Source organism: Anopheles coustani, chromosome 2 (assembly GCF_943734705.1).
Source record: "Anopheles coustani chromosome 2, idAnoCousDA_361_x.2, whole genome shotgun sequence".
In the NCBI taxonomy this organism is placed as follows: domain Eukaryota; kingdom Metazoa; phylum Arthropoda; class Insecta; order Diptera; family Culicidae; genus Anopheles; species Anopheles coustani.
Window position 1 is genome coordinate 31,908,011 of NC_071289.1, and position 25,370 is coordinate 31,933,380.

At 42.3% G+C, this 25,370-nt stretch overlaps 7 protein-coding genes across 7 annotated transcripts; 5 read left to right on the forward strand and 2 right to left on the reverse strand.

The window, feature by feature from the left end:
• Window positions 1-642: 642 nt before the first annotated feature.
• LOC131266424 (general odorant-binding protein lush-like) lies at window positions 643-1,271 on the reverse strand. The gene is made up of 4 exons (XM_058268941.1): window positions 1,193-1,271; window positions 1,034-1,122; window positions 853-967; window positions 643-781 (listed from the first exon to the last, which is right to left on the reverse strand). The coding sequence occupies exons 1-4, from the start codon at window positions 1,266-1,268 to the stop codon at window positions 693-695; spliced, it is 369 nt and encodes a 122-aa protein (XP_058124924.1). The 5' UTR covers window positions 1,269-1,271; the 3' UTR covers window positions 643-692.
• Window positions 1,272-5,101: 3,830 nt separating this feature from the next.
• LOC131264218 (procathepsin L-like) lies at window positions 5,102-6,457 on the forward strand. The gene is made up of 4 exons (XM_058266507.1): window positions 5,102-5,197; window positions 5,387-5,604; window positions 5,686-5,789; window positions 5,865-6,457. The coding sequence occupies exons 1-4, from the start codon at window positions 5,102-5,104 to the stop codon at window positions 6,455-6,457; spliced, it is 1,011 nt and encodes a 336-aa protein (XP_058122490.1).
• Window positions 6,458-7,400: 943 nt separating this feature from the next.
• LOC131264219 (procathepsin L-like) lies at window positions 7,401-8,710 on the forward strand. The gene is made up of 4 exons (XM_058266508.1): window positions 7,401-7,496; window positions 7,644-7,861; window positions 7,943-8,046; window positions 8,121-8,710. Exons 1-4 carry the CDS (start codon window positions 7,401-7,403, stop codon window positions 8,708-8,710), a joined length of 1,008 nt encoding a protein of 335 aa, XP_058122491.1.
• Window positions 8,711-9,724: 1,014 nt separating this feature from the next.
• LOC131264220 (procathepsin L-like) lies at window positions 9,725-11,043 on the forward strand. The gene is made up of 4 exons (XM_058266509.1): window positions 9,725-9,820; window positions 9,968-10,185; window positions 10,267-10,370; window positions 10,445-11,043. The coding sequence occupies exons 1-4, from the start codon at window positions 9,725-9,727 to the stop codon at window positions 11,041-11,043; spliced, it is 1,017 nt and encodes a 338-aa protein (XP_058122492.1).
• A 1,279-nt stretch (window positions 11,044-12,322) lies between these two features.
• Window positions 12,323-13,311, forward strand: LOC131264221 (procathepsin L-like). The gene is made up of 3 exons (XM_058266510.1): window positions 12,323-12,414; window positions 12,494-12,597; window positions 12,665-13,311. Exons 1-3 carry the CDS (start codon window positions 12,323-12,325, stop codon window positions 13,309-13,311), a joined length of 843 nt encoding a protein of 280 aa, XP_058122493.1.
• Window positions 13,312-14,907: 1,596 nt separating this feature from the next.
• Window positions 14,908-18,323, reverse strand: LOC131267280 (bromodomain-containing protein 7). Its single transcript, XM_058270120.1, has 4 exons — window positions 18,191-18,323; window positions 15,738-18,032; window positions 15,502-15,669; window positions 14,908-15,435 (listed from the first exon to the last, which is right to left on the reverse strand). Exons 1-4 carry the CDS (start codon window positions 18,249-18,251, stop codon window positions 15,128-15,130), a joined length of 2,832 nt encoding a protein of 943 aa, XP_058126103.1. The 5' UTR covers window positions 18,252-18,323; the 3' UTR covers window positions 14,908-15,127.
• Window positions 18,324-23,270: 4,947 nt separating this feature from the next.
• Window positions 23,271-24,681, forward strand: LOC131263981 (uricase). Its single transcript, XM_058266272.1, has 3 exons — window positions 23,271-23,472; window positions 23,540-23,818; window positions 23,900-24,681. The coding sequence occupies exons 1-3, from the start codon at window positions 23,271-23,273 to the stop codon at window positions 24,400-24,402; spliced, it is 984 nt and encodes a 327-aa protein (XP_058122255.1). The 3' UTR covers window positions 24,403-24,681.
• The last annotated feature ends 689 nt before the right edge of the window (window positions 24,682-25,370 follow it).

Below are 25,370 nucleotides of genomic sequence, written 5' to 3' on the forward strand. Positions count from 1 at the left end.
GGGTAGAGGCACACAGTTCCGGCCGGCTTAACACGACTGAACAGAACCGTTCGCGCCAGATTTCCATGAGGCATGCGGGTGGGTGAGAAAGCGCATGCTATCGTCGTTTGCTTTACTCTACCGAGCTCTTCGGCGCAGGCAATGCACTATGCGGGTCGTCGACGGCGCACAGTACGCATCATCCCCGATTGGTTTATATATGGCCCTGACCTAATCAACTCCCGGGATTGTGTGAAACCAATTTCACGGTTCATTGAGCACGCGAGATGCACGAGAACAGACAACCATGACGTACTAGGAGGAACCTCGCTTTCGAGACGGAGCATCTTCCAGCATCTCACGACCATAAAATCCATTGTTCTCCCTTTTCAACCATATTTCTTTTTATTTCATCCACCATTTCACTCAAGCGAACCGGGACAAAGAAGGAGAGCATGATTCTTATCGATGCCCCTTTTCACCATCTAACACTGCCGCCACCACAAGAATGCTTATTTTGTAGTGCCTGTGTTGAAAATATGCTGTAGAAAAAAATAGAAGAACCTGTTTTACATAGTTCTGAGACTGCCGGTACTGATGCTGCTGCTGCTGCGCTCCTGTTGCTTGATCGTCGTACCACACTGATCGAATTTCAAGCGATCGCGTTCTTTGCACCACCCACGTGTTGGGTTGCTGTCGCTTAAGATTTGGTGTTAAGGAAAAAGAAAGCCGTCTGGATCGTACTCCGCCAGGCACTTTGTCGTGTAGAACGTTTTATCACAGGGATCTTTGTACTGGCCCTCTACGGTCGGGAAAATTTTTTATATGATCATTGCAGCTCAACCCTCTTTTCTTGCTGCACCAGCTACTTACGCGTCTCCCGACAAGCTTCGACCGCTTCCTTGGCCTTTTGTTTCATTTCCGGTGGTAACATGGCATCCAGCTGGGCGAGTGTTTTCTGCACGTTAATTTCTCCCTTTTTGGTAAGCTGTATAAGGCGAATGCAGTAGCAAATTCGAATTCTCAAACATGTATCCTGTGTAAAATAACTTACCGTTCCAGCCATTTGGGCGATGCACATTGTGTAACACTTGAGCTCCCGATCATCTGCAAGAATTCCCTTCCGCAAATTGTCCAGCATTTCTATCGAATGCAAAAAGCATGCATAAGTAAATAGGATGTCAGTATCAAATTGAACATGCCGTGCAAATACCGGTGGACACTTTGAATTTGGGAGCACAGGCTGATCGCATCATGTCCATGGAGTTGATCAACTGTTTGCGAGACATCTGGAAGGAAGAGTGATCGTGTTGAAAATTTCATTAAAAGCAGCGTACGGTAACCATACTAACCGCACATTCGATGTGATACGTTCTAGTCCAAAGTATGAGAAAAACCGCGTACAAATTCGAAACCAACCACCAACCCATGGCGTTCAGCGAGAACTTAAGATTGATCGACAAACATTCCGCAAACAGACACAACCTGGACTCACAAATTACATCATGGATCGGTCACTGCTTCGGCACACAAAATGGGTTTCATTATGGAAGCGATTGCTTCTTTTAAATTGTATTAAATCCCGTGAACATTGGAGGAAAACGACGGTTGTTGGCTATGATTAATCGGCAGACCTGTCATCGGGTTTCGAATGAAAAGTGCTAATTAGCACGTCAACTGGTGATGATTTCTGTTATGAAGCTTACTTTTGCTTAAATCATTTCCTTTCTCGACCACGAAACATGGTCATTAATTGTTTTAAACGCACCTCATGTGTGTTTTATTCAAAAATCATTCTCGTTATTCAGAGTGCGTGTAAAGGCAAAGTTCAAGGGTCGCTGGTTGTTTAGGGAATGAATGAAATTTATTTCTTTTTCGTCTTCAGTGTTTTATCAGTTGAAATTGATGATAGTCAATCGGATAAAAATCCATTATAATTAACGTAAATAAAGTGAATTACCAATTTGTTTTAATCGGTCTATTTGGCAACCTTGCCGTACAAGCAAGTTAACTGTCACGTTGACAGTTGACGGCAAAAGTGCGCCAACTTTCATTCGGAAAAAACTGCGCAACAAAAAACACACCAAATGGATTACGTGAAAATAAAATCAATTTTATTAAGTGGATGTTGAACATAATTAATTGATGAATTAGTTTCGGTCGCACTAAGACACACCGCACACGAAAAAAACACTTCGTTTCCATGAATACACCATAGTGTCGGCAAAATGAAAGTGGCATAACTAGGCGCCCTGTGCCAGAGCTGCGTGCCTGGTACTGCGCGTTCGTGCGCTTCCATGCAACAACAAAAAGAAAACATTTCCCGGCCGAAAGAGAAATCCGACAACAGCGTACCGGCATAAAACCTGTTTCTACAGCACCACACCGTGCCACACTGGAATGAGACAGCATGTGGCACACCGAAAAGAGAAGAACTGTGTGCAATCGTCGGAAACGTAACAGCGATGCCTCCTTCCGGTCATGACACCCGCTGACGATGCCGTGCAGTTGGTTAACGAAATGTGTGCAAATCGCGCATCTCATGCCGGGTCGGCGAACGCCCGAAGCAGCCGTCGAGGGTTCGGATTGCTGTTTGTTTTGGTTCGTCGTTCGACCATGGGTCGCTTCGGTCCGACATTGGTCGTCGGTAGGACCACTCCGTACCAGGAGCGCAGGTAGGATGACAAACGTCGGCTGTTTGCGCCAAAACCACTGTCGCCTAGCAACGGAGCATCGAGCTGGCGGCAACGAGCAGCGAACGCTAGATGGCTCTACCATTCGGCTGGCGTCTGGTACGCTACCTTCTGCTGTGCATAGTCTCCGAGTAAAATAGAGGGAAGCAAAAACTCTCTGGCGGGGTGAATTCAAACCCGCTTGTGATTCAGCAACGTTGTCGGTCGGTCGCGCGTTTCCGTCTCTGGTGGACAGAAGTGGAAATCTACGTTATCGGCTAGCACACGTTTGGTCGTCTTGTACGAAACAACCATCGGAGTCGCGATGAATACAGCACGCGAGATGTCTGTATTGGCACCGTGGCACACCACCACGTGCTGGCGGCTTCCGGCGTTTGTGCGTGGTTACCGACGATTCACGAAAACCAGCAGCGACCCGCGTGCTGTTGCTGTGTGTACCACACGGACGGCACGGTGCACAATTTCTACCAGGAGCGCAGGTTACCCGTAGGTAAGCAGTATCTGCTACGAAAAGCGCGCTAGACAGCGCTGCCCCTGATGATAGACTACACAAACAACGGAACGGTAAGCAATCGGTGTGACATCATCATGCAGCCGATAAGAAGCAAGAGAATAACACAACTTTATATCAACCAAGGGTAATTGTTTGTTTATGCGGTTTTTATGTATTCATTTAAAATTATCATACTTTTTTGAAAAATGAATTATGACGAATATTTGTTGGAAAGACCTGATGTAAATGCGTAGTAGGCGCAGAAAAAAAATTCAAATGGTCCGATCAAGTGTGGCATTGGCCAAGGCACTATCACTGTTTGAACAAAATAAAAAAAAAAAAAAAAAAAAAGCTGAACATTAAAACAAATTAAAAACTAAAAAGTTGATATATTACTCTGAATCTAATTGACGGCAGATCACACAAGTGACATGATATTTCAATTTGAATGAAATCTAGCATACCACGGTCTGCAATTAACGTGTTAAGCGCTTTCTTAGTCCCGTGGAACGGTCAGAGACGTTTTTGTAGGGAAACCAGGTTATTGGGACCGATAGTACATTGCGTTTCTCAAAAGAATATCGTCGGGTCGGTTATTGAAACCTTTTGTTTAGGAGGCGTCAAGAAATTAACATAAAATTGACCAAAGGCTTTGTTTTACCACTTTTTTCAATGTTCTGTTTCTCCAATAAATGTTTGCACATGCAAGCATTTGCTCACTACTCACCGTCGATGGTCTATGACAAATTAATGACTGAACGGAAAGCAGTGAAAATGAACGTAGTTAATTGATCGATTCTCCGTTTCAAAAACATTCAAAAATCGGCGAACGAAAAGGTCGGCCACGAGGTTTAACCATATAAAAAATGTAATACTGAAATGCAAACAAAGAATCTTGTTCCAACGGTGAAATATGGTGAAGGTTCCGACATGGTGTGGAGGTGCATGAGTAGAGCAGTAGTGAAGCAGTAGCACTTCATTGATGGGGTAATGGATAACAACACCTACGTTCAAATTTTGAAAGACAATTGTAAAAAAGCACCGAGCAATAAGGATTTCAAGGAAAGTTTCTATTCCAACAAGATAACGATAAGCACACAGCCGTAAATACCAAGTTGAGGCTTCTTTATTAATGTCCCAAAACAACTCCATTCGCTCCTACAGAGTTCAGATATGAACTCGATAGAACATCTCTCGAAGATCTTAGATGATTCTATTCGTAAACGTACAATCTCTAACAAGGATTAGTTGAAACGCGCATTGCAAGATGAATGGGACAGAATACCTACCGGCACGGCAAAATTCTTTCAATGTAATTACATGTAGACTAAAAAGTGTCATTAAATCAAAGGGATACCCTAAAAAATATTAAGTCTTAACACAGTAGGCTCATTGCCTCGAAAATGGGACAGCAATCCGAAGTAGACGCATACTTTTTACACTCATAATAAATGCTTTTTTGTAATATTATTGGTATTGGACTCACTTTTTGGACTCGCTGTATATGAATTTTTTAACCTAGCTATAATAGCATAGCGCGAGGAAACACCACACCACAGGTGTGGGATCGAATCTCGAGTCTGGCACCCTCCGGTATTACGAACGGCTGACCACCGATCTATAATATACCGTCTTTCGGTCACACAAACTCTCTTCGGAGAGAGGCCTTGTCCCACTAGGGGATGTCGTGCCACATAAAAAAATAAAGAAAAATAATAGCATATCAAGTTTGATAAAGTTTTGTTTGCGTATTTTCCTGATGAGCTCATACGAACGGGTGTGGTCCGTTATGTGTAATGTGCAATCTGAGCTCTGGCATATAAAAGGCCGCATTCGATGCATTCTGCAATTAATAAGCAACTTGTTGTTGGAAGTGGTGTTTTCGGCCATCCTTACAATTTCCGTGAGAAAGTCCCTTCTCCGTCCGACAATAGAAATGAGGCTACTATTGTTGGTGGCCTTTGTAGTCATTGGCGCTAGCGCGGCCTCGCTGTTCGATAACACGCTTGTACAAGAGTGGAAAACCTTCAAGGTAATAATGAAATTCAAAAAGCCTTCCAAAGAGTAACAAGTGGTTTTTAGTCGTGCTTAAATTTAGTAGAATTGTTTGTCTTATATTGTGTGTACAAAAATGGGAATCTACTGAACTCTACTCATTTGCCTAATATTTATCTGCATAGGCCTTAACGGTTGTTGAAAACAATAATTTCATCTATTGCAGTTGAAGCATCACAAGAATTATGGAAGCCTTTACGAAGAAACATTGCGAATGCGGATCTACGCACAGAATAGAATTGTTATCGCTCGTCACAACCAACGATTCCAACGTGGTCTGGAGTCGTTCGAGATGGATGTGAACCAGTTCTCCGATCTATTAGCTGAAGAATTTCGCCGAACGATGTTAGGCTTTAGGCCAATGGGCAAAACATCGCAAGGAGGGTAAGTAAATGGTCTACGACCGGACGTTTATATAGAAGCTTAATATCTTCACTTTTATTCTTTGACTTCTTCGTTGGTTAGCTATGAAAAGCTTTTCCAATGGATTCCCCCGCAGGACGATGTGAAATTAGCGTCGAATTTCGACTGGCGTGATCTCGGCGCTGTGACACGCGTGAAGAACCAAGGTATTTTGTTGCACACATGTGAGTAGGTTGCAAAATTGTATAATCTTCTTTTGTAATTTCCACTTGTAAACCAAGGACAATGCGGCTCATGCTGGGCTTTTTCTGCGACCGGAGCGCTAGAAAGTCAGTGGTTTCTTCAGCATAGGAAGTTGGTGGAACTTTCCGAGCAGAATCTAATGGATTGCTCAACATGGAACGCAGGATGTGATGGAGGTATACCGTCGCGTGCCTACCGAGACATAATGGCAGAAGGTGGAATCAATCTGGAAAGTGATTATCCTTATCAAGAGCACCAAAACGATCAGTGCAAATTTAACCCTTCCGCAGTGGCCGCTACCGTTAAGGGAGTATATTCCATACCGGAATCTAATGAGACGGCGTTGATGCAAGCGGTGGCAATCAACGGTCCTATTTCGGTTGCAATAGAAGTATTAGACTCGTTTCATTACTATAGAAGTGGAGTCTATTACGACCCGAAATGTTCGTCGGCGGGTCTCAACCATGCAGTGTTAGTTGTAGGCTATGGCACAGCTAGTGATGGCATGGAATACTGGCTGGTAAAAAACTCCTGGGGCGAGGATTGGGGTGACAGTGGTTACATCAAAATGGCTCGCAATCGTAACAACAATTGTGGAATTGCTTCCCTGGCAGTTTATCCAATCATTTAAACTTGCGCGCTGTGGATTTATGTGTTTTAAAAAGTCAGACGTTAGACGTTATTAAACTCAAATATCAATTTACCATCGTTTCGGTGTAAGTAATTTTTATTATCCACCTCACGAACGGCAAATGCAAATTAGTTGCTTGCTTGTTGCAGAAATGAGAAACTGGTAGTTTTAACTAATACAGTTTGAATAGTTAGCAGCCGTTACATATTTATCCTTTCAATAAAAAGCACGTTTAACTAAGGCTGTTCAGCAATAAAGCAAAAAGTAAATTGTGTTTTGCAAAACTTAAACGCCTTTAAAATCAAAATGAACGGTTTGATCATTCATTATTCGAAACCGCGATCAGCATGATTTATTAACATTTTTTATTCTACAGAACTAGCACATGAAATTTGATAAGCTTTCATTGCCTTTTTTCCAGATGAAATCATACTCATGATATTGGCCCAAAACATGGTTACTCACAATTTTTTCTCATTCGTTATGAACATTATAATTGCCACTTTGCAAAAGCCACTATTTTATACAATGCTGTTTTACCCTGCAAAAGTAAATAAAGCTTGATATATTTTCATTACTTTTTTCCCTAATGTAATCAAACTCTTGGGAGTGGTTCACATTATGGTTTGAATGTTGGTTAAATGAGGGATGAAAACTATATGGGAACAGTCGTTGATTGAAAACATTCACCACTGTATATTGCTTTTTTTACCTTGCTATAATATTTCAAGTTTAATAAAGTTTTGTTTGCGTATTTTCCTGATGAGCTCATACGAACGGGAGTGGCCCGTTATGTGTTACGTGCAATTTGAGCTCTGGCATATAAAAGGCCACAATCGCTGCATTCTGCAATTAATAAGCAACTCGTTGGAAGTGGTGTTTTCGGTCATCATTATAATTTCCGTGAATAAGTGTAAAGTCCCTTCTCTGTCCGACAATAGAAATGAGGCTACTATTGTTGGTGGCCTTTTTGGTCATCGGCGCTAATGCGGCCTCGCTGTTCGATAACACGCTTGTACAAGAGTGGAAAACCTTCAAGGTAATAATGAAATTCAAAAAGCCTTCCAAAGAGTAACAAGTGATTGTTTAGTCGTGCTTGATTTTTATTGAATTTCTTTCCTTACATTGTTTGTACAAGTGCGCAGGCCTTAACGGTTGTTGAAAACAATAATTTCATCTATTGCAGTTGAAGCATCACAAGAATTATGGAAGCCTTTACGAAGAAACATTGCGGATGCGGATCTACGCACAGAATAGAATTGTTATCGCTCGTCACAACCAACGATTCCAACAGGGTCTGGAGTCGTTCGAGATGAATGTGAACCAGTTCTCCGATCTATTGGCTGAAGAATTTCGTCGAACGATGTTAGGCGTTGGGCCAATGGGCCAAATAGCGCAAGGAGGGTAAGTAAATGGTCTACGACCGGACGTTTATATAGAAGCTTATTATCTTCACTTTTATTCTTTGACTTCTTCGTTGGTTAGCTATGAAAAGCTTTTCCAATGGATTCCCCCGCAGGATGATGTGAAATTAGCGTCGAATTTCGACTGGCGAAATCGCGGCGCTGTGACACGCGTGAAGAACCAAGGTATTTTTGGGACGCATGAAAGTAGGCTGCAAAATGATATAATCTTCGTTTATAATTTCCACTTGTAAACCAAGGACAATGCGGATCGTGCTGGGCTTTTTCTGCGACCGGGGCGCTAGAAAGTCAGTGGTTTCTTCAGCATAGGAAGTTGGTGGAACTTTCCGAACAGAATCTAATGGATTGCTCAACATGGAACGGAGGATGTGATGGAGGTATACCGTCGCGTGCCTACCAAGACATAATGGCAGAAGGTGGAATCAATCTGGAAAGTGACTATCCTTATGAAGAGCACCAAAACGATCAGTGCAAATTTAACCGTTCAGCAGTGGCCGCTACCGTTAAGGGAGTATATTACATACCGCGTACTGAGAAGGCGTTGATGCAAGCTGTGGCAATCAACGGTCCTATTTCGGTTGCAATAGAAGTATTAGACTCGTTTCATTACTATAGAAGTGGAGTCTATTACGACCCGAAATGTTCGTCGGCGGGTATCAACCATGCAGTGTTAGTTGTAGGCTATGGCACAGCTAGCGATGGCACGGAATACTGGCTGGTAAAAAACTCCTGGGGCGAGGATTGGGGTGACAGTGGTTACATCAAAATGGCTCGCAATCGTAACAACAATTGTGGAATTGCTTCCCTAGCAGTTTATCCAATCATTTAAACTTGCGCACTGTAGATTTATGCGTAGTTTTTACCAATACAGTTTGAATAGTTAGCAGCCGTTACTTACTTATCCTTTCAATAAAAAGCATGTTTATCAAAGATTGATTGGCAATAAAGCAAAAGTAAATTGTGTTATGCAAAACAGCTCATCAGCCGTTCTGAGTAATTTATGTACTTTGATTTGAATATAAACCTTGTTAACTAGACGATTGCGGTAAATAAAGAATGTTGAATAAAATGAAAGGTTTCATTATTCATTATTTGAAACCGCATTCAGCGTGTTTTATTATTTATTTACTTGCTTACTTATGTGGCGCTACAACCGCTGAGTGGGCTTGGCCTGACGAAGCTCCATCCGAAACCGCTCACGGTCGCTCTCCACGCTGGTCCAATTCCGTATCCCGGCTTTTTTTGGCGGTAGCGTGTTTTATTAGCATTTTTTTATTCTACATGAAACTGGATGAAGTTCCGTTACCTTTTTTACAGATGAAATCATACTTATGATAGTGGCCCAAAACATGGTTACTCAAAAGATGCTCGCATTCGTTATGAGCAATATAATTGGTCACTTTGCAAAAGCCACTATTTTAAACAATGCTGTTTTATCCAGCAAAAGTATATAAAGCTTGATATATTTTCATTACTTTTTCCCCTGATGTAATCAAACTCTTGGGAGTGGTTCACATTATGGTTTGAATGTTGGTTAAATGAGGGATAAAAACTATATGGGAACAGTCGCCGATTGAAAACATTCACCACTGTATATTGCTTTTTTTACCTTGCTATAATAGCATTTCAAGTTTGATAAACTTTCGTTTGCGTATTTTCCTGATGAGCTCATACGAACGGGAGTGGCCCGTCATGTGTTACGTGCAATTTGAGCTCTGGCATATAAAAGGCCACATTCGCTGCATTCTGCAATTAATAAGCAACTCGTTGGAAGTGGTGTTTTCGGTCATCCTTATAATTTCCGTGAATAAGTGTAAAGTCCCTTCTCCGTCCGACAATAGAAATGAGGCTACTATTTTTGGTGGCCTTTGTGGTCATCGGCGCTAATGCGGCCTCGTTGTTTGATTACACGCTTGTACAAGAGTGGAAAACCTTCAAGGTAATAATGAAATTCAAAAAGCCTTCCAAAGAGTAACAAGTGATTGTTTAGTCGTGCTTGATTTTTATTGAATTTCTTTCCTTACATTGTTTGTACAAGTGCGCAGGCCTTAACGGTTGTTGAAAACAATAATTTCATCTATTGCAGTTGAAGCATCACAAGAATTATGGAAGCCTTTACGAAGAAACATTGCGGATGCGGATCTACGCACAGAATAGAATTGTTATCGCTCGTCACAACCAACGATTCCAACAGGGTCTGGAGTCGTTCGAGATGGATGTGAACCAGTTCTCCGATCTATTGGCTGAAGAATTTCGTCGAACGATGTTAGGCGTTAGGCCAATGGGCCAAATAGCGCAAGGAGGGTAAGTAAATGGTCTACGACCGGACGTTTATATAGAAGCTTATTATCTTCACTTTTATTCTTTGACTTCTTCGTTGGTTAGCTATGAAAAGCTTTTCCAATGGATTCCCCCGCAGGACGATGTGAAATTAGCGTCGAATTTCGACTGGCGAAATCGCGGCGCTGTGACACGCGTGAAGAACCAAGGTATTTTTGGCACGCATGAAAGTAGGCTGCAAAATGATATAATCTTCGTTTATAATTTCCACTTGAAAACCAAGGACAATGCGGATCGTGCTGGGCTTTTTCTGCGACCGGGGCGCTAGAAAGTCAGTGGTTTCTTCGGCGTGGCAAGTTGGTGGGACTTTCCGAGCAGAATCTAATGGATTGCTCAAAGAAGGACTTTGGATGTGGTGGAGGTGTACCGTCGCGTGCCTACGAATACATAAAGGCTGCTGGTGGCATCAATCTGGAAAGAGACTATCCTTATCAAGAGAAGCAAAACAAACAGTGCAAATTTAACCGTTCAGCAGTGGCTGCTACCGTTAAGGGAGTATATTACGTACCGCGTACTGAGAAGGCGTTGACGCAAGCTGTGGCAATCAAAGGTCCTATGTCGGTTGTAATACGATATAAAGACTCATTCCAACACTATAGACGAGGAGTGTATTATGAGGCGAAATGTACGTGGGGGGAGGCGCTTGCTCCTTATCATGCAATGTTAGTAGTAGGCTACGGTAAAACTAGCGATGGCGTGGCATACTGGCTGGTAAAAAACTCCTGGGGCAAATATTGGGGTGATAGTGGTTACATCAAAATGGCTCGAAATCGTAATAACATGTGCGGAATTGCTAACATGGTAGTTTTTCCAATCATTTAAACTTGCGCACAGTGGATTTATGCGTTTTTAAAAGAGTTCAGACGTTATCAAACATTAATTTACCATAGTTTTGGTGATATTATTTTTTATCATTCACCCCACGAACGGCAAATGCAAATTAGTCGCTAGCTTGTTGCAGAAATGACAAGTTTGTAGTTTTTACTAATACAGTTTGAATAGTTAGCATTCGGTGCATATTTACCCTTTCAATAAAAAGCATGGTTAACTAAGGCTGTTTATATTTTTTTTTATAAGTAATTTATGTACTTTGACTTAAGTAAAAGTCTTGTTAGCTAGTAAGACGCCTGCCGTAAGTATAGAATGTTGAACAAAATGAAAGGTTTAATCATTCATTATTCGAAACCGCGATCAGCGTGTTTTATTTGCTTTTTTATTCTACAGAACTAGCACATGAAATTTGATACGCTTTCGTTACCTTTTTTCCAGATGAAATCATACTCATGATATTGGCCCAAAACATGGTTACTCACAATTTTGTCTCATTCGTTATGAACATTATAATTGGTCACTTTGCAAAAGCCACTATTTTATACAATGCAGTTTTACCCTGTAAAAGTATATAAAGCTTGAATTATTGTAAATTTTTTTTCCGATGAACCCTTGGGAGTGGTTCACATTATGGTATGCATATTGGTTAAATTAGCGATAAAACTATATGGGAACAGAGTTATAGAGTTGTCGCGTATAAAAGGACACAATTGTTACTTTCTGGAAGAACTCTTTTGCGAATCGTTAATAGAAGTGCTGTTTTCAGTAGTTATTATAGTTTTCGTGAATTAATGGTTAACTCGTAGCCATCAAGCCTTGATAGTAGGAATGAAGATACTTGTTATAGTCGTCAGCATTATCTTAGCTGCCATCGTAGGCGTCGTTTTTCTAGTGATATCGTTCTTTGACAACATTCTTGTGGAGGAGTGGACAATTTTTAAGGTAACGTAGAAAGTTAAAGTGTTCCAGCGAGCAGAGTTTCAGTCGTGCTGGATTTACTTGCATAAGTTTTGCTTGATCAAAATGAGTGGACAAAAGTTGACCTGTGAAGAATTTTATTCTTTTATAAAAGCATATTCAAGTTATATCAAAATATCACCAGTAACCTAATCGTCGTTCAAAACAATTATATTGTGCATTCTAGCTGAAGTATGGAAAGCAGTATGAAAGCCTTTACGAAGAACCGATGCGGATGCGGATCTACGCACAAAACAGGATTCTTATCGCTCGTCACAACCAACGATTCTTGCGAGGTCAGGAGTCTTTCGAGATGGAAGTGAACCAGTTCTCTGATCTACAGGGTGAAGAGTTTCGGCGAACGATGCTAGGTTTTAGGCCAATCTATAATACATCTAAAGGGGGGTAAGTAGCTTATCGATAAAAAAGGTCGTATACAACCTTATCGTCTCTACTTTTCTTCCATGGCTCCTCCGTTGGTAAGGAATGAAAAGCCTTTAAAATGGATCCCGCCAAAAGATACGGTGCAATTACCGTTGAACGTCGACTGGCGTGATCGCGGCGCTGTGACACGCGTGAAGAACCAAGGTAGGTTGTGATACACATGAAAGAAGTGTACAAAATTGCAAATAATTGATTTGCATATCAAAATTAGGAGACTGCGGATCGTGCTGGGCTTTTTCTGCGACCGGAGCGCTAGAAAGTCAGTGGTTTCTTCAGCATAGGAAGTTGGTGGAACTTTCCGATCAAAACGTGTTAGATTGCTCAGGGGTCATTCACGCATGCAATGGAAGCACACCGTTCGCTGCCTACGAAGGTATAATGGAAGATGAAGGCATCAATAGTGAACGCGATTATCCGTACGAAGCGCAGCAAAACGATCAATGTAAATTTAACCCTTTAGCAGTTGCCGCCACCGTTCAGGGCGCGAAAGCTCTGCCTCCTGATGAGACGGTGTTAATGCAAGCCGTTGCCTCCATCGGTCCTATTTCCATTGTAATACGATATAAAGATTCATTCCAACACTATAGCAGTGGAGTCTATTACGAGGCGGAATGTTCGTGGGGGGAGCCGCATGCTGATTATCATGCAATGTTAGTAGTAGGCTACGGTAAAACTAGCGATGGCGTGGAATACTGGCTGGTAAAAAACTCCTGGGGCAAGGATTGGGGTGACAGTGGTTACATCAAAATGGCTCGCAATCGTAATAACATGTGCGGAATTGCTAACATGGCTATCTTTCCATTGGTGCCCGTGAACGGAAATATAACTTTTCCAAATAAGGTTTCGGATAAATTATAAAATTAGCATGCATTAGTTGCTTGCTTTTTACCAAAATGAAAAATGAAATGAAACTGCAGTTTGAATTGTAATGAACACTTACAAATCTACCTGCTTATTGATTTAAATATTTATCTATACTCACTTTTGGTATGAGGAAAGATTGATCACCGATAAAGCGAAAAACCAATTATGTTATGAAAAAGCCAAAGGCCTTGCTGATCAATTGTTTTGATTTGTGAAGAAATTTAGATCAGAATCGATACACGAGATGGTTTGTTTGATATAACCAGATTTTTTAACCATGACTTAAAAACAAAATCATCGTTTTGAGGGGCATCTTTTGTCTTAAAATCCTGAAAAAATGAAATAAAAACGAGGTTGAATTGCTTCTTAAGGAGTTTATCAGTCGGTTGATTGTGGGTTTATACGATTTAACAATAAAGTTTCAGGTAATTGCAAATATTACATTGACAAGTTTTTGGTATTAGTGATGCGTAATTTTAAATCTACTTCGGCTTAAGGAAATTAGTTGCTTGTGTGTAACGTGAGTGGCAAGTTGATAGTTAGCACTTTGAATATTTATGAAACATTATATATACATGTATCTTTCTCATATAAAGCATGTAAAACGAAGTTTGTTCCATAATAAAGTAGTAAAAAAATTATATCATACAAAACACAAAGGCCACCAGGCTTGCTGAGCAATCTACATTGATTTATGTAAATTCTTATTTACAATGTATACGCCCGCCGTTCGTATGATTTGATAAAAAGAAGAAAAAGTCTTGATTAATTATTCTTTAACACCACTTTGAAACCACACATGAGGCTAATTTTTTAACCCGGCATAAAAAAATATTAAGCTTGATAAAGTTCTGTTTATTTTTCTCCTAATTAAACCATACTGATGGGAGTGACTATGTTTCGGTAGTTGTTAAAATAGGGATAAAAAAGTTGAAAGCCACAAAGTGTTCCAGAAACTCACTAGCAACGTAATCGTGTCTAGAAAAAAAAAGTGTTGAATGACTAGCATAAAATGAGCTTCCTAACAAGTTGAAATGTGAGTCAAATTCATTTTCAAATTTGGTTTTGGTGAAGATAAAAAAGAATAAAAATCCATCGATTTTTACACACAAAATGTAGGTTTGAGTTTCAATACGTATTTAGCCAGTTTTACATGTTAACCTTACGAAGCATTTAAAATGGGCGTTAGCTTACAACAAAGTAATTAATAAATAATGCTATCTAACAAAACGTTAATTAGCCATGATGAGAGATTTTAATTAAATTATGGTTAAAACTTTATTTTAATTACTTACTTTAGTATAATTAAACAATATGTATTGAACGTCCGATGACAAAAAAGCTGTGACAAAAACAATGATACATTTGATAAGAAAAGACGCCGCGCGTTCTCCCGGCACATGAATTGGCCACAGTACAGTAACTTCGATCGAAGAACGGAAATTGAAATGAACAACATAGTTTCTTTGTTCAATCAGTTTGTTATATTTTGTAATCTTTAAATATTGAACAAAATCTGTTAAAATATCTATCCATACTATCAACGTGGAGGAACTCTCGACCAATTTACCCTTTTACAAGTGTCGAGAGTTTTCTTTTTGGAGCAGAAAAGTGACGTTGTATGTTGTGTGTATGTTACACACGCTTACGCTTACTGTTTTTTTTTTTGCAACATCGGAGAGCTCTGGAGTTATTCTGAAAAATAAGTTTTTTGTTTTGTTTTATGTTACTTACTCTCTTATAAACTAATGAAAAATAAAGCCACTTCCTCATTTTTCACTTGACATTGGTGCAATACGCGTCTCGGTCTTCAATCCAACAGCATTTGCTCGATGCAGGCCGCATCGGATGATTCGGCTTCGTCAGTTGAGTGTGGACCGTTCGAGCTCAGACCGGAGCTTCCCAGAAACTCCCTTAGTTCACTGTCAATGTCGACCGGGTTGCTGGAACTGGTTGGATTGCTCTGTATGATCGATTGCTCTTGGGGTTGTTGTTGTTGTTGAGACGACTGTTGCTGCTGTTGCGAAGGCAAATGGTGTGGATGGGGATGATGCTGATGATGGTGATGGGAAATCGGTTCCGGTTCGAGATCCATGTCCATCGGTGTCGTGTCGATATCTGGTTTGGTAAGATAAAGATGGGAGTGGGATTGTCGTGGAGAAAGTTATGCACGTGTGCACCAACCTGTTGCTGCCGTCACAGAGGTTCCGGAATGTGCAGGGGCATTCGGTGAGGTGACCTCGGTTCCATTGCAGTTTGATGGTTGCTGTAGTGTCGCAGGTGCAGGTACTGGAGATTGCGATTCGGATGGTACGTTCGACGGTGGAGGCGACTGGAAAACATCTAGTCCAACTGGAAAAACAGGGCAGAACGAGGAGGGGTTAAGACGAACCCGGACTAGATGGAAGCGGACAACTTACCCGTGGTATTAATTCCCATCGCCTTTCGCAACCCATGTGGTTGTGCGATCGCGGACGGTGGCAACTGTTTAGCGATTTGTGTCAAATTGCTTGTAATTTGTCCGGCCAGCTCCAGCTCACCGTCGGATGGATGCTGAATGTGGGACAGATGAGCCGGCAATGGGGCTGATAGGCGCTCCGTTTGCATCTGGTGCAGTTTTTGCAGCAGGTCGGAGTTTTCATGCAGCGATTGTTGCAACTGAGGTACAATGTCCGCCTCCTTTAGCTGGCGCTCCAAATCGTCCAGAAAATGCATATTCACGCCAACGCTAGACAGTGACCGGAGAGCGTCGAAGTCGATCTTCACATCGGCGTACCGACGCACTTCCTCGGCAACCTCATCCGGATCGAGAAACGTCTGCTTGACGGCTTCCCGTTCCTGGCGCTGCATGTGCGTCTCGTACAGCTTACCGTACGTCTGCCTGTGCTCGCCATTGGTCAGCACGTCGAGCAGATTGTGCGCCATCCCGGCGGCGAACGGACTGTCCATCGCAAAGCGCAGGATGCTCTCCGCGTAGTCTGCGCCGGTCTCGCACCCGTACGTATTCAGCACCATATCCGTCTCTTCCTTGCTGAGATTGGAAAAGCGCGAATCGAAGACGGGCGCGAAAGATCCGAACGCACCGTAGTTGAGCGGTTTCACGATCTTGGCACTGTTTCGACGATCTTCGCGGAATCCCTGCAGCTGCCCCGTACCATACTGAAGCTTTCCTGTGTGCGCCCCAAGCGTGACCGTCCGTTCGGGACCACCTTCGCCACCCTCGTGAACGCCCGTATCTAGCAGGAGCTTCATCGACGTCGTTCCATCCTTGTGCTGTCTCAGGAAGCCGAGCTTGTGGGCCGATTTTCTCTTCAGCAGCTTTGTCCTCGCGTTCAGGGCTGCACTTTGCACCTGCGCCAGCACCTCATCCGCCGTCAGATCGTCGACGAATGCTTCAAACTTGGTTTGGGGATTATTCTCCAGCCGGATCTGTTTTCGTTTTTCCTCCTCCTCGATTTGCGCGTTGATTCCTTCGTCTACTGCCGCCGCCATCGCTTCGTCAGCCGAGTCGGCGGTGTGGTGCTGATGGTGGAACTCGCTTCCATCCCCATCGGTCGCACCGACCGGTAGCTCGAATCCGAGCTCCTTTGCCGTCAACTCGCGCATGTACGTCATCAGTGGGCGCAGTGAGCGCATCAGATTGTCCGGTTGCAGCAGCCGGGCGCCAACGTGGAGCAACTTTTTGGCCGCCTTGTGGTACACCGTCTCGGAGTGATTGTACTTGATCGCGTTCTCACACATCAGCTTAAAGTCGTCGCTGAACTCAGCCACGGAATTGTACTCGTTGTCGTCGATTTTCTGCCGGATTGTGGAAAAGTCCATCGGCTTCAGGATGATCGAGGAGTACCCCGGGGCGATGTCGTCGGTGACAGGCCACGCAAAGAACTGATGTGGATCCCGCTTCTCCAGCGCCTTCAGCAGATGGTCGAGCAGTTTGGCTAACGGTGATCGCATTTGCTTCAGTTTTAGCACGCAGCTTCGCGGCTCTCGGCCGCTGCAATCCGAATTGGGCGTTTTGGGACACTGGCTCGAGCTGGTATCGTGAAAATCGATTTTGCTGCCCGGCCTCGACGAGGACTGCATCGAGCCGGGACTTTGCAGCGGTTCCTCCGTCGTCACCGAGCTTGGTGCCGTTGTCATTTCTTCTTTCGGCACAAGCCCACCAGCCGAGCCCAGTCCTCCGTCGGGTTCAGTCATCGGTTCCGGCACCGATTCCGGCCCCATATCCGGTTCGTGCTTCGGTGAAAGTAATATCTCTGGCAGCAGCGGCTTAGTGACAGGTTGGGCCGCCAAGGAAGAGTTTGCCACGGCCGCTACAGCTGCAACCGCCACCGAGCTTGCCGCCACCGTCGGATAGTGCACGACACCCACCGGATCCAGTGCAGCCTGAGAACTCTCATCCCCGACGCTGTTGAAATCCTCCTCCTCTTCCTCATCTTCCTCACCGTCGTGACTCGTATCATCGCCCCGATGCCGGTGACGCTTTTCCTTGTGATGATGCTTGTGTTTCTTCTCGCGGTCTTTCTTCTTTTTCTTTTTCTTCGATTTTTTATGCCGCTCCGGGTAGTCGCCGCTGCTGGTGAAAAGTGTACTTCCGCCATCCGATTGAATGCCGTATGCCGGCGAATCGTTGCCGTGTTCCGGCGTTGAGCTGTTGCCGCTTACCTTCAATATAAGCTTGAGACTCGGTGGACGATCGACACTGAACGATTTCTCTATGGTGGATCAAGAGTAAACAAGGAATAAGGATTAATACACAAAGCGGCACCGTTTCAAACCCAAACAAGGGATGGCAGCTGCAGGTTGGCGACGACATCGATGACTCGTTTACTACACCATCGCGCTCGTGAAAATGGAATGAAAAATCACAAACCTTTACCACCCTCGCGTTCTCTCCGTTCTGATTTATGTTTCTTGTGTTTCTTCGAACCCATGGCGGTGAAAAACCGGGGAAAACCGGATAAAATGAAAATGTTTTAACAAACAAGTCTAGCGTTGTTTAGCGCGTCACTATTGGACTGACAGATGAGTTGTCATTTGCAAAACTCCAAAATATTTTCCTTTTGACCAAGGTGCCTTGAATGCCACGGAAGTTTCAAACACCTTGGTCATTAGTGGCAGTAAATAACTACCCGGTTGACAGAAAATGACATTGTTGCTGGTACTATGTAGTTCCAGCAAGAGTCCCAGCAATCTGCCATGGAAAAACTTGCTGGTACTACATGACAGCTGCAAAAAATTTGAATTTTTGTCAACCGGGTAAACAACGAAGTTGTTAATAACTTTTTCCTCCCTGAACAGATTGTGATAAATGACTCCTCAAATGATAGCCCTTTCTAAGACAAAAAATTGGTCTAATAGGCTGAGTGAGGGTATTTTGGCCCACGTATGTAATTTTGGCCCACTAGAAAATAGATCAATTATTTCAATGATTTCAAATAAAAATGCCCCCTAACATTTTGTTTAGTGTTGTGGTCAATTTATTCTTGTTAAATACCAAATTTGGAGGCGATTGCATCAATATTTTTCGAGAAAATCGCTTAAAACTACGAAGCTGTCTCTTTTTCAAAAAACCATCCCGTAGGCAGATAGTTCGCCAACCTTGAGATATAAGCAACCACTGCGTAAAAAATTCTAAAGTAATGTTTTTCAAAAGCTTTGAGTGTTTTTAGGAATTATCAAAACGTTACTTGAATTTTTAGAGCTCGAGAAATAATATTAATTTCGATGCAAAAGTGGGCCAAAATAGATGCAAGGAAATCTGGTTTCGATTGAAACGAAATTTGTATGCATTTTGACACTGACAGCTGGTTGTCAGAAATTGTCTAAACGAAAATCCGATGATCTTGGAAAAAAGTGGAAATTAAAATATCGAATTAAACATGTTATCTTACTTATTTAGCAAAAGTAAAAGTAAATAGCACAATCTAAATTATTATAAAGATTATTAAAACCATAAAACACATAAAAAAGGCATTTTTCAGGTGGGCCAAAACTGGTACACAGGTGGGCCAAAATAGAAGCAAAGCGGGCCAAAATAGCGACAAAAAGTGTGTTCGGAAATTGATAATTTTTCAGCGAAAACATCAAATAAACTAAAAAATATGAATTTTAATGCATACTTAGAGAGCTACTCTACATTATCATACCCAGTTTTTCGTGATATGATCGGTACAATTAATGCAACGATTTATTTTGTGGTGACCCTTCCCTAAGTGGGCCAAAATGGGTACTTTTACCCTACAAGCTTTTTATATCTTTAGTAGTTTTAACAGTTCTAGACGAACAAGGATACTTAAACAAAGATAAACTTCAAAAGATTACCTCGAGTTGAACTCGCATACAAGTTCGATCTGCATTTGAAAAATTAAACTTTTCAAATTGTCCGGTATACCTATGAAAATTAATCACAAAAATTAGTTTATAGTAACTCATAATATTTTGCTTAATTATCTAAAACAGTTATATTGCAGAACACAGAGGAGATGAATCATATTGATACATTATACTAATCCTTCTAATACATACATGTTCATATCCTTCTAGCGCTAAATGCAGATCGCTTCATTCATTCAATTTTACCTTTAAAACATTTATCACTTCTTTAAAATAACTAAACAAGGCATAGCATTCGAGAGACTTGACGATTTTGTCTGTAAGGAAGCAAGCAAAAGAAGTGCATTTAGAATACAATAAGAGATAAGCAACCGGAGTATCTTTCGCAAATAATATTGGGCGTCCTGAAGACAACATTTCTTGGAAAGAACACTGCTACCACAAACTAATAATAGTAGACACCGCATTTAAAGTCCAACACTTTGTTTTGACTATAGCTAAGCACCGAAGCCCTCTGACGAAAGTACTCCAGCGAAGCGATAGGACGTTCGGATTTCTCAGGAGCGATTATCGTTTGTATCAACATGAAAAGTTCAATCTTGATAAGAGTTACCACCTTTCCCGAAACGTTCGAGCTGAGTTGTAACTGAGATTTCATAATTTAATGCAAATATGCGGCCTGTTTTAATGGAACAACACTTTACTACAAAGTGGTCTATGTTAGGTAACAAAACTGAATGATTGAAAATAATATCATAGGAGGTGAACTAAAGACCGTTCACGCTTGTTCAATTATACTGGCGCATTTGTTTACCAAACACGTGGTTATAGTGGATCTTGTTATTGTTTATTCCATTCACGTGAGTGAAAAATAAAACTAAGCCCAGAATCACAACAAGATTGACCCTTAAACATCTGTTTTTCCTTCTTCGGTAGCAACTGGTTCCTAAAGTAGATTTAATTACATGCATTACATGTCGTGTGCGTAAGCTTGTCTTGTTTACGATCGACTAAGAATGAATCAGTGGGAAAAAACCCAAACCAGATGGCAATTTGGTAAAACAAAATATGTTTGTTATATTTGAACTACAAACCACTCTTATCTCAACAATGCAGGTCAAGGTTCTAAAACAGCTGCGACCAACGTTTGCAAATCGAATGCGTAGCATTCCTTTCTGAAACATTGTCCCGTCGATTCTGCGCAACATTGATAATTCCATCGGGTCAAGGCTCATCTTTCAGGTTGATGACTTGCGTACATCAGCTTGCACGTGTCACACAAAGGCGCCTTAAAGCTCAATTGAGCAATGCTCGTAACTGTCGTCTGCAAGTGCAGTATTCCAACCATTTGTGGATTGGACAAAAAAGGATTGTACTTAACATTGGAATGCTGCAACTGCCTCCTTCTGAAGTTGTGTGCGGTCCGCTGCAAGCACATTAATAGAATCAATGGGTGCAGCCATCGGCTAAGCAACGGCCATCGGCGATAATGAGCCGGTGGTCGGTTCTCGATTAGAAACGCCGAACCCTGATAACGGAAAATTCGAACCACTTTCAACCAGCGGGCCAGCTTCTCGCAGACAGTTTGCTGTTGTCTGTGGCATGATTATCGCAACCCGAATGGAAGATGCCCGGCCTCTGATTGTGGTAGACGTTTGCCCGGTGCTCGGTTGTAGAATGAGTGGAAGAACGAAAGATTCCGTTACTGCGACGAACGTCTCGGGCCGACGATTGTTTACATCATTGATGCCGGCCGGGAGGGTAGAAAAGCGTTCACGATCCTCGCTGGGCTGCTCCATTTAAGCGCTGGCCACTGGCAAGGTAGGTTGCAGTTGATACGGAAACTACGTTGGATCAGAACTCTCATAGTGGTGCTGTGTACCGTCGAAGTAGATTGCTGTATAGAAGTAAAGTGGAATTAAAGTGTTGTTACTGAAGTATTTTTCGTTTGTTCATGTAAGTGAAAATTTGCAGTGTCAAAAATTACATAGATTTAAGATGTTCAGGCTGCCGTGCAACTGTGAATTATATTGATTAAGACTGTGAAGTTATTTCGGATATTATGTCTCAGTCCTCGTTGTTCAAATTGACTCCAGACTCCAAACAATAAGAGATTACGGATTTTCTGATCGATTTTGGTGCATCTACTCGATTGTTAAATCGTGAATTTTCAACTTCAATTACTGCTTGTTTTTGATTTTTTGTTGCGTTCGAACCCATCGTCTTGCGTCGGGGATTATTTGTCCTAATCACATCATGCTTAAATTGAAATCTTTCTGAAGCATTTACTTGCTTTCGTTACGGTCTAGAAATAAGCAGACATGTGTTATCTTGTGTTCGACCCTTTTATTTTGTTTCAACAAAAATGGAAGTTAACGCTGATAACCTCCCAAGAAGCTGGGTCGAAATAATCGTATATTAGAAGTGTACCGCAGACATGATCGATAGATTAGCTCGAAGGCTTTCAACGTGCTAGGAAGGGACGTGCTACGCAGCACGTCTAACTCCAGTTCTGACCGAGGGGTACGGGATGTCAAAATTATTTGAATCGCTATTGTGTCTTCATCGTGGGGGTCATGTTTTTGCTCACTCACGTTTCTATCACTCGTTTTTGGGCTACTCTTGTCCTCCAACTGGTTCCTGTTGGGTCGTTGTGAGCATCTGATAAGATAATCCTACTATATTAAACATTTGCCAGACCGACGGGCCATATCACTCACTGCACAACACTCGCGTACCGGAGAAGCTTGAAATAAATTTGAAATTTGTCTCCGAATGGTGCTAATAGGGTGCATTAAATCAATTTTGGCGATAAGACTGGTGGAGCAATAGGCGAGCCATGAAGAACCATGCACCCTTTAAGTGACAGACGCATTATCGCTTCCTTTATCGATGGCTCCGTCAAAATTTGCAAAAATGGAAGAACATAATCCCATCGCGAATTGCGATAGCTGCTTAAGTGTGGGTCGTGCCTGATAACACCTCGATCATAATAGACACAGAAGAAACCGCGCCTGTCACCAGACGAACCACCATCCATCTTCAACGCCCGGTTGATAGATTCCCGGAGGGTGCAATTTATTTACTTCATTTTTATTCTTCCTTGCTTCAATCGCCACGAATCAATTGCGTCATCATCAGCTGGCTCCTCCCGACACCTTAAACCGGTTCACGGTGGTTTTCTTTCGTTTTCGTCATTGCTCCCGACTGCTCTTATCGTTTGCCATCGGACCATACACTGCGCTGTTTTTTGTGGCGCAGATTGCACGAAACTCTTTCAAAATCATAATAACAGTGACCCAGCGATGTTAAACCGGTTTTCCACCTTACCGCTTCGCGGGTGAAGAACGATGTATTGTTGTTTGTCTCGCATCATTGTGGCGATGGACGTTATTTCTACGTACACCGGAGCACTAACCTCTCGATCTCAGGTTTCGGGGAACTGCACGAAGATCAGTTTGAACTGGCTTTTTGTTTAGATTAACTAGTATTTTCTCGAATGGATTGAAGATACTTTAAGGAAAATCCTATATTCTATGAAATATATTTGTTTTAAATTGTAACAATTTGTTATTCTCCATGCTTCGAATAGAAAGCTCTATCGAAACTGCCGCAAGATGATGTCCCGCAAGCTACTTAACGAGAGCCGCGACGGTTACCTCGACAATGAAAACTCGCCATTTCTCATCAGTAACTATGGTTACGGCAAGGATAGCGTCAAGGTGATGCACGTGGTGCGCAATGGATTGGTACACTCGATAAAGGAGTTTGAAGTTGGGACAAAGCTGAAGCTCCACAGCCAGAAGGATTATCTGGAGGGTAAGAAGAGGAACCGTTCCTTGGGTTTGAATTGCGTCACTTAACCGAAACCTGTTCACTCTTACAGGTGATAACAGTGACATCGTGGCGACGGATTCTCAGAAAAACACCGTCTACTTGCTAGCGCGCAAACACGGCCTACGATCGCCGGAAGAGTTCGGTATACTGCTGTGTCACCACTTCCTGAGCAAGTACGCGCACGTCGAGGAGGTGTCAATACACATCGAGGAGTATCCGTGGTCCCGGATGGGCTTCGGTACGGGGCCGTACAAGGATCTGCACAATCACGCCTTCGTCTTTACCCCGACCGCCTTGCGCCACACGGACGTTACGCAGACGAGAAGCGGTATGGATACAATGCATTTGTCCTGCCTTGGTTTCGTTGCTTTCCTGTGATACATATTTGACGTCTTTCGTTTCCCTTCAGAATCCAAGCCGACCGTCGTCAGTGGGCTGACCGATCTACGCGTCCTAAAGACAACCCAGTCAGCTTTCGTGAACTTTGTCGATGACGAGTACCGGTCCCTTCCCGATCAGCACGATCGCATCTTCAGCACGGTGGTTCGCTCGTCGTGGCAGTACTCGACGGTGACCGGGGTCGACTTCGACTACTGCTGGAACAAGGTGAAGCAGTGCATCCTGAACAACTTCGCCGGCGAAACGGAGAAGGGCATCTTCTCGCCGAGCGTGCAGCATACGCTCTATCTGGCCGAGAAGCAGGTGCTGGAGTCGATACCGGAGATTTCGTCGATCGACATGACGATGCCGAACAAACACTACTTCACGTTCGACTTTAGCAAATTCCCGAAAGTGGTGAAGGACGCCGAGCTGAAGGAGGAATCGGTATACGTGCCGGTGGACAAACCGGCTGGAATCATCTACGCCCAGCTCGACCGGAAGTCGGACCAGTTCGTGAAAAGCAAACTATAACGTGGTACGCACAGCGAGGGGTGGAACTTGCCGTGCGCCGAGATGTTTGAAGGGATTTTAGGCAAAACTTGCTCAAGAGACTATGGTAGCTTACTCCACTGGTATGACTTATCCGACCGTTCGGCATTATTTGAGACTGTTGAAACTTAATACGTCAGTTGATTTTACTTATTATTGATCTATCGCCACTTACTCTAGGGGAAAACAGCAAAGTTCCATTATGTAGCTTGTATGCTGTTAGTAAATGAGGCATTTATGAGGCGTGATTACTTTTAAATATAGATATGTGTAGAAAATACCGCTTCTTATTTGTTGACAATTTAGAAAATGGGGGTTTTTATTATAACGGAATCAACTTCTTAAAGCAAAATGTTATTTTTAAAAGTAATCTAGTAGTACAACGATTTGATATGCATTTATTTTCAATTTATTCTTCAGTTTTGCTTCATATTACCTTAGATCGAAATCAATTAAAAATATTTTTTAAATTAAAAATAATAACAAATAAATAGGTATCTAACAAAGACTCGATATCAGATTCTATGATTTAATATTGTTTAAACAATCGTCAATAATCTATAAACCGGAACGAGCGCCTTTAATTCCAAATGATACCGGAAAGAAATACTTTTGTCTTTTAACATTATATTTCTAACTGAGTACAAAGGTCTAGTTTCATTTCAACAAACAGGAAAATCCTTATATATGATTTGAATCAAAAAATTTATAAATTCTGTTAGAAAATCATATTACCAGAAGATGTAAGGTAAACAGAGCCAAATCATTAGGCTTCATGGTACATTTGAAAAGTTATTAGAAGATTTTTAGTCGTTGCATTCTGTACGCTCAACCATATAAGGAAAAGTTTTGAGAAGCATCAACTCTGATCAAATGAATTCTAAGAGATCTTTTGATTTATTATAATTTGATCTCTTTAGAAGCTTTTCAACGTATCAAGCGAACCCGGC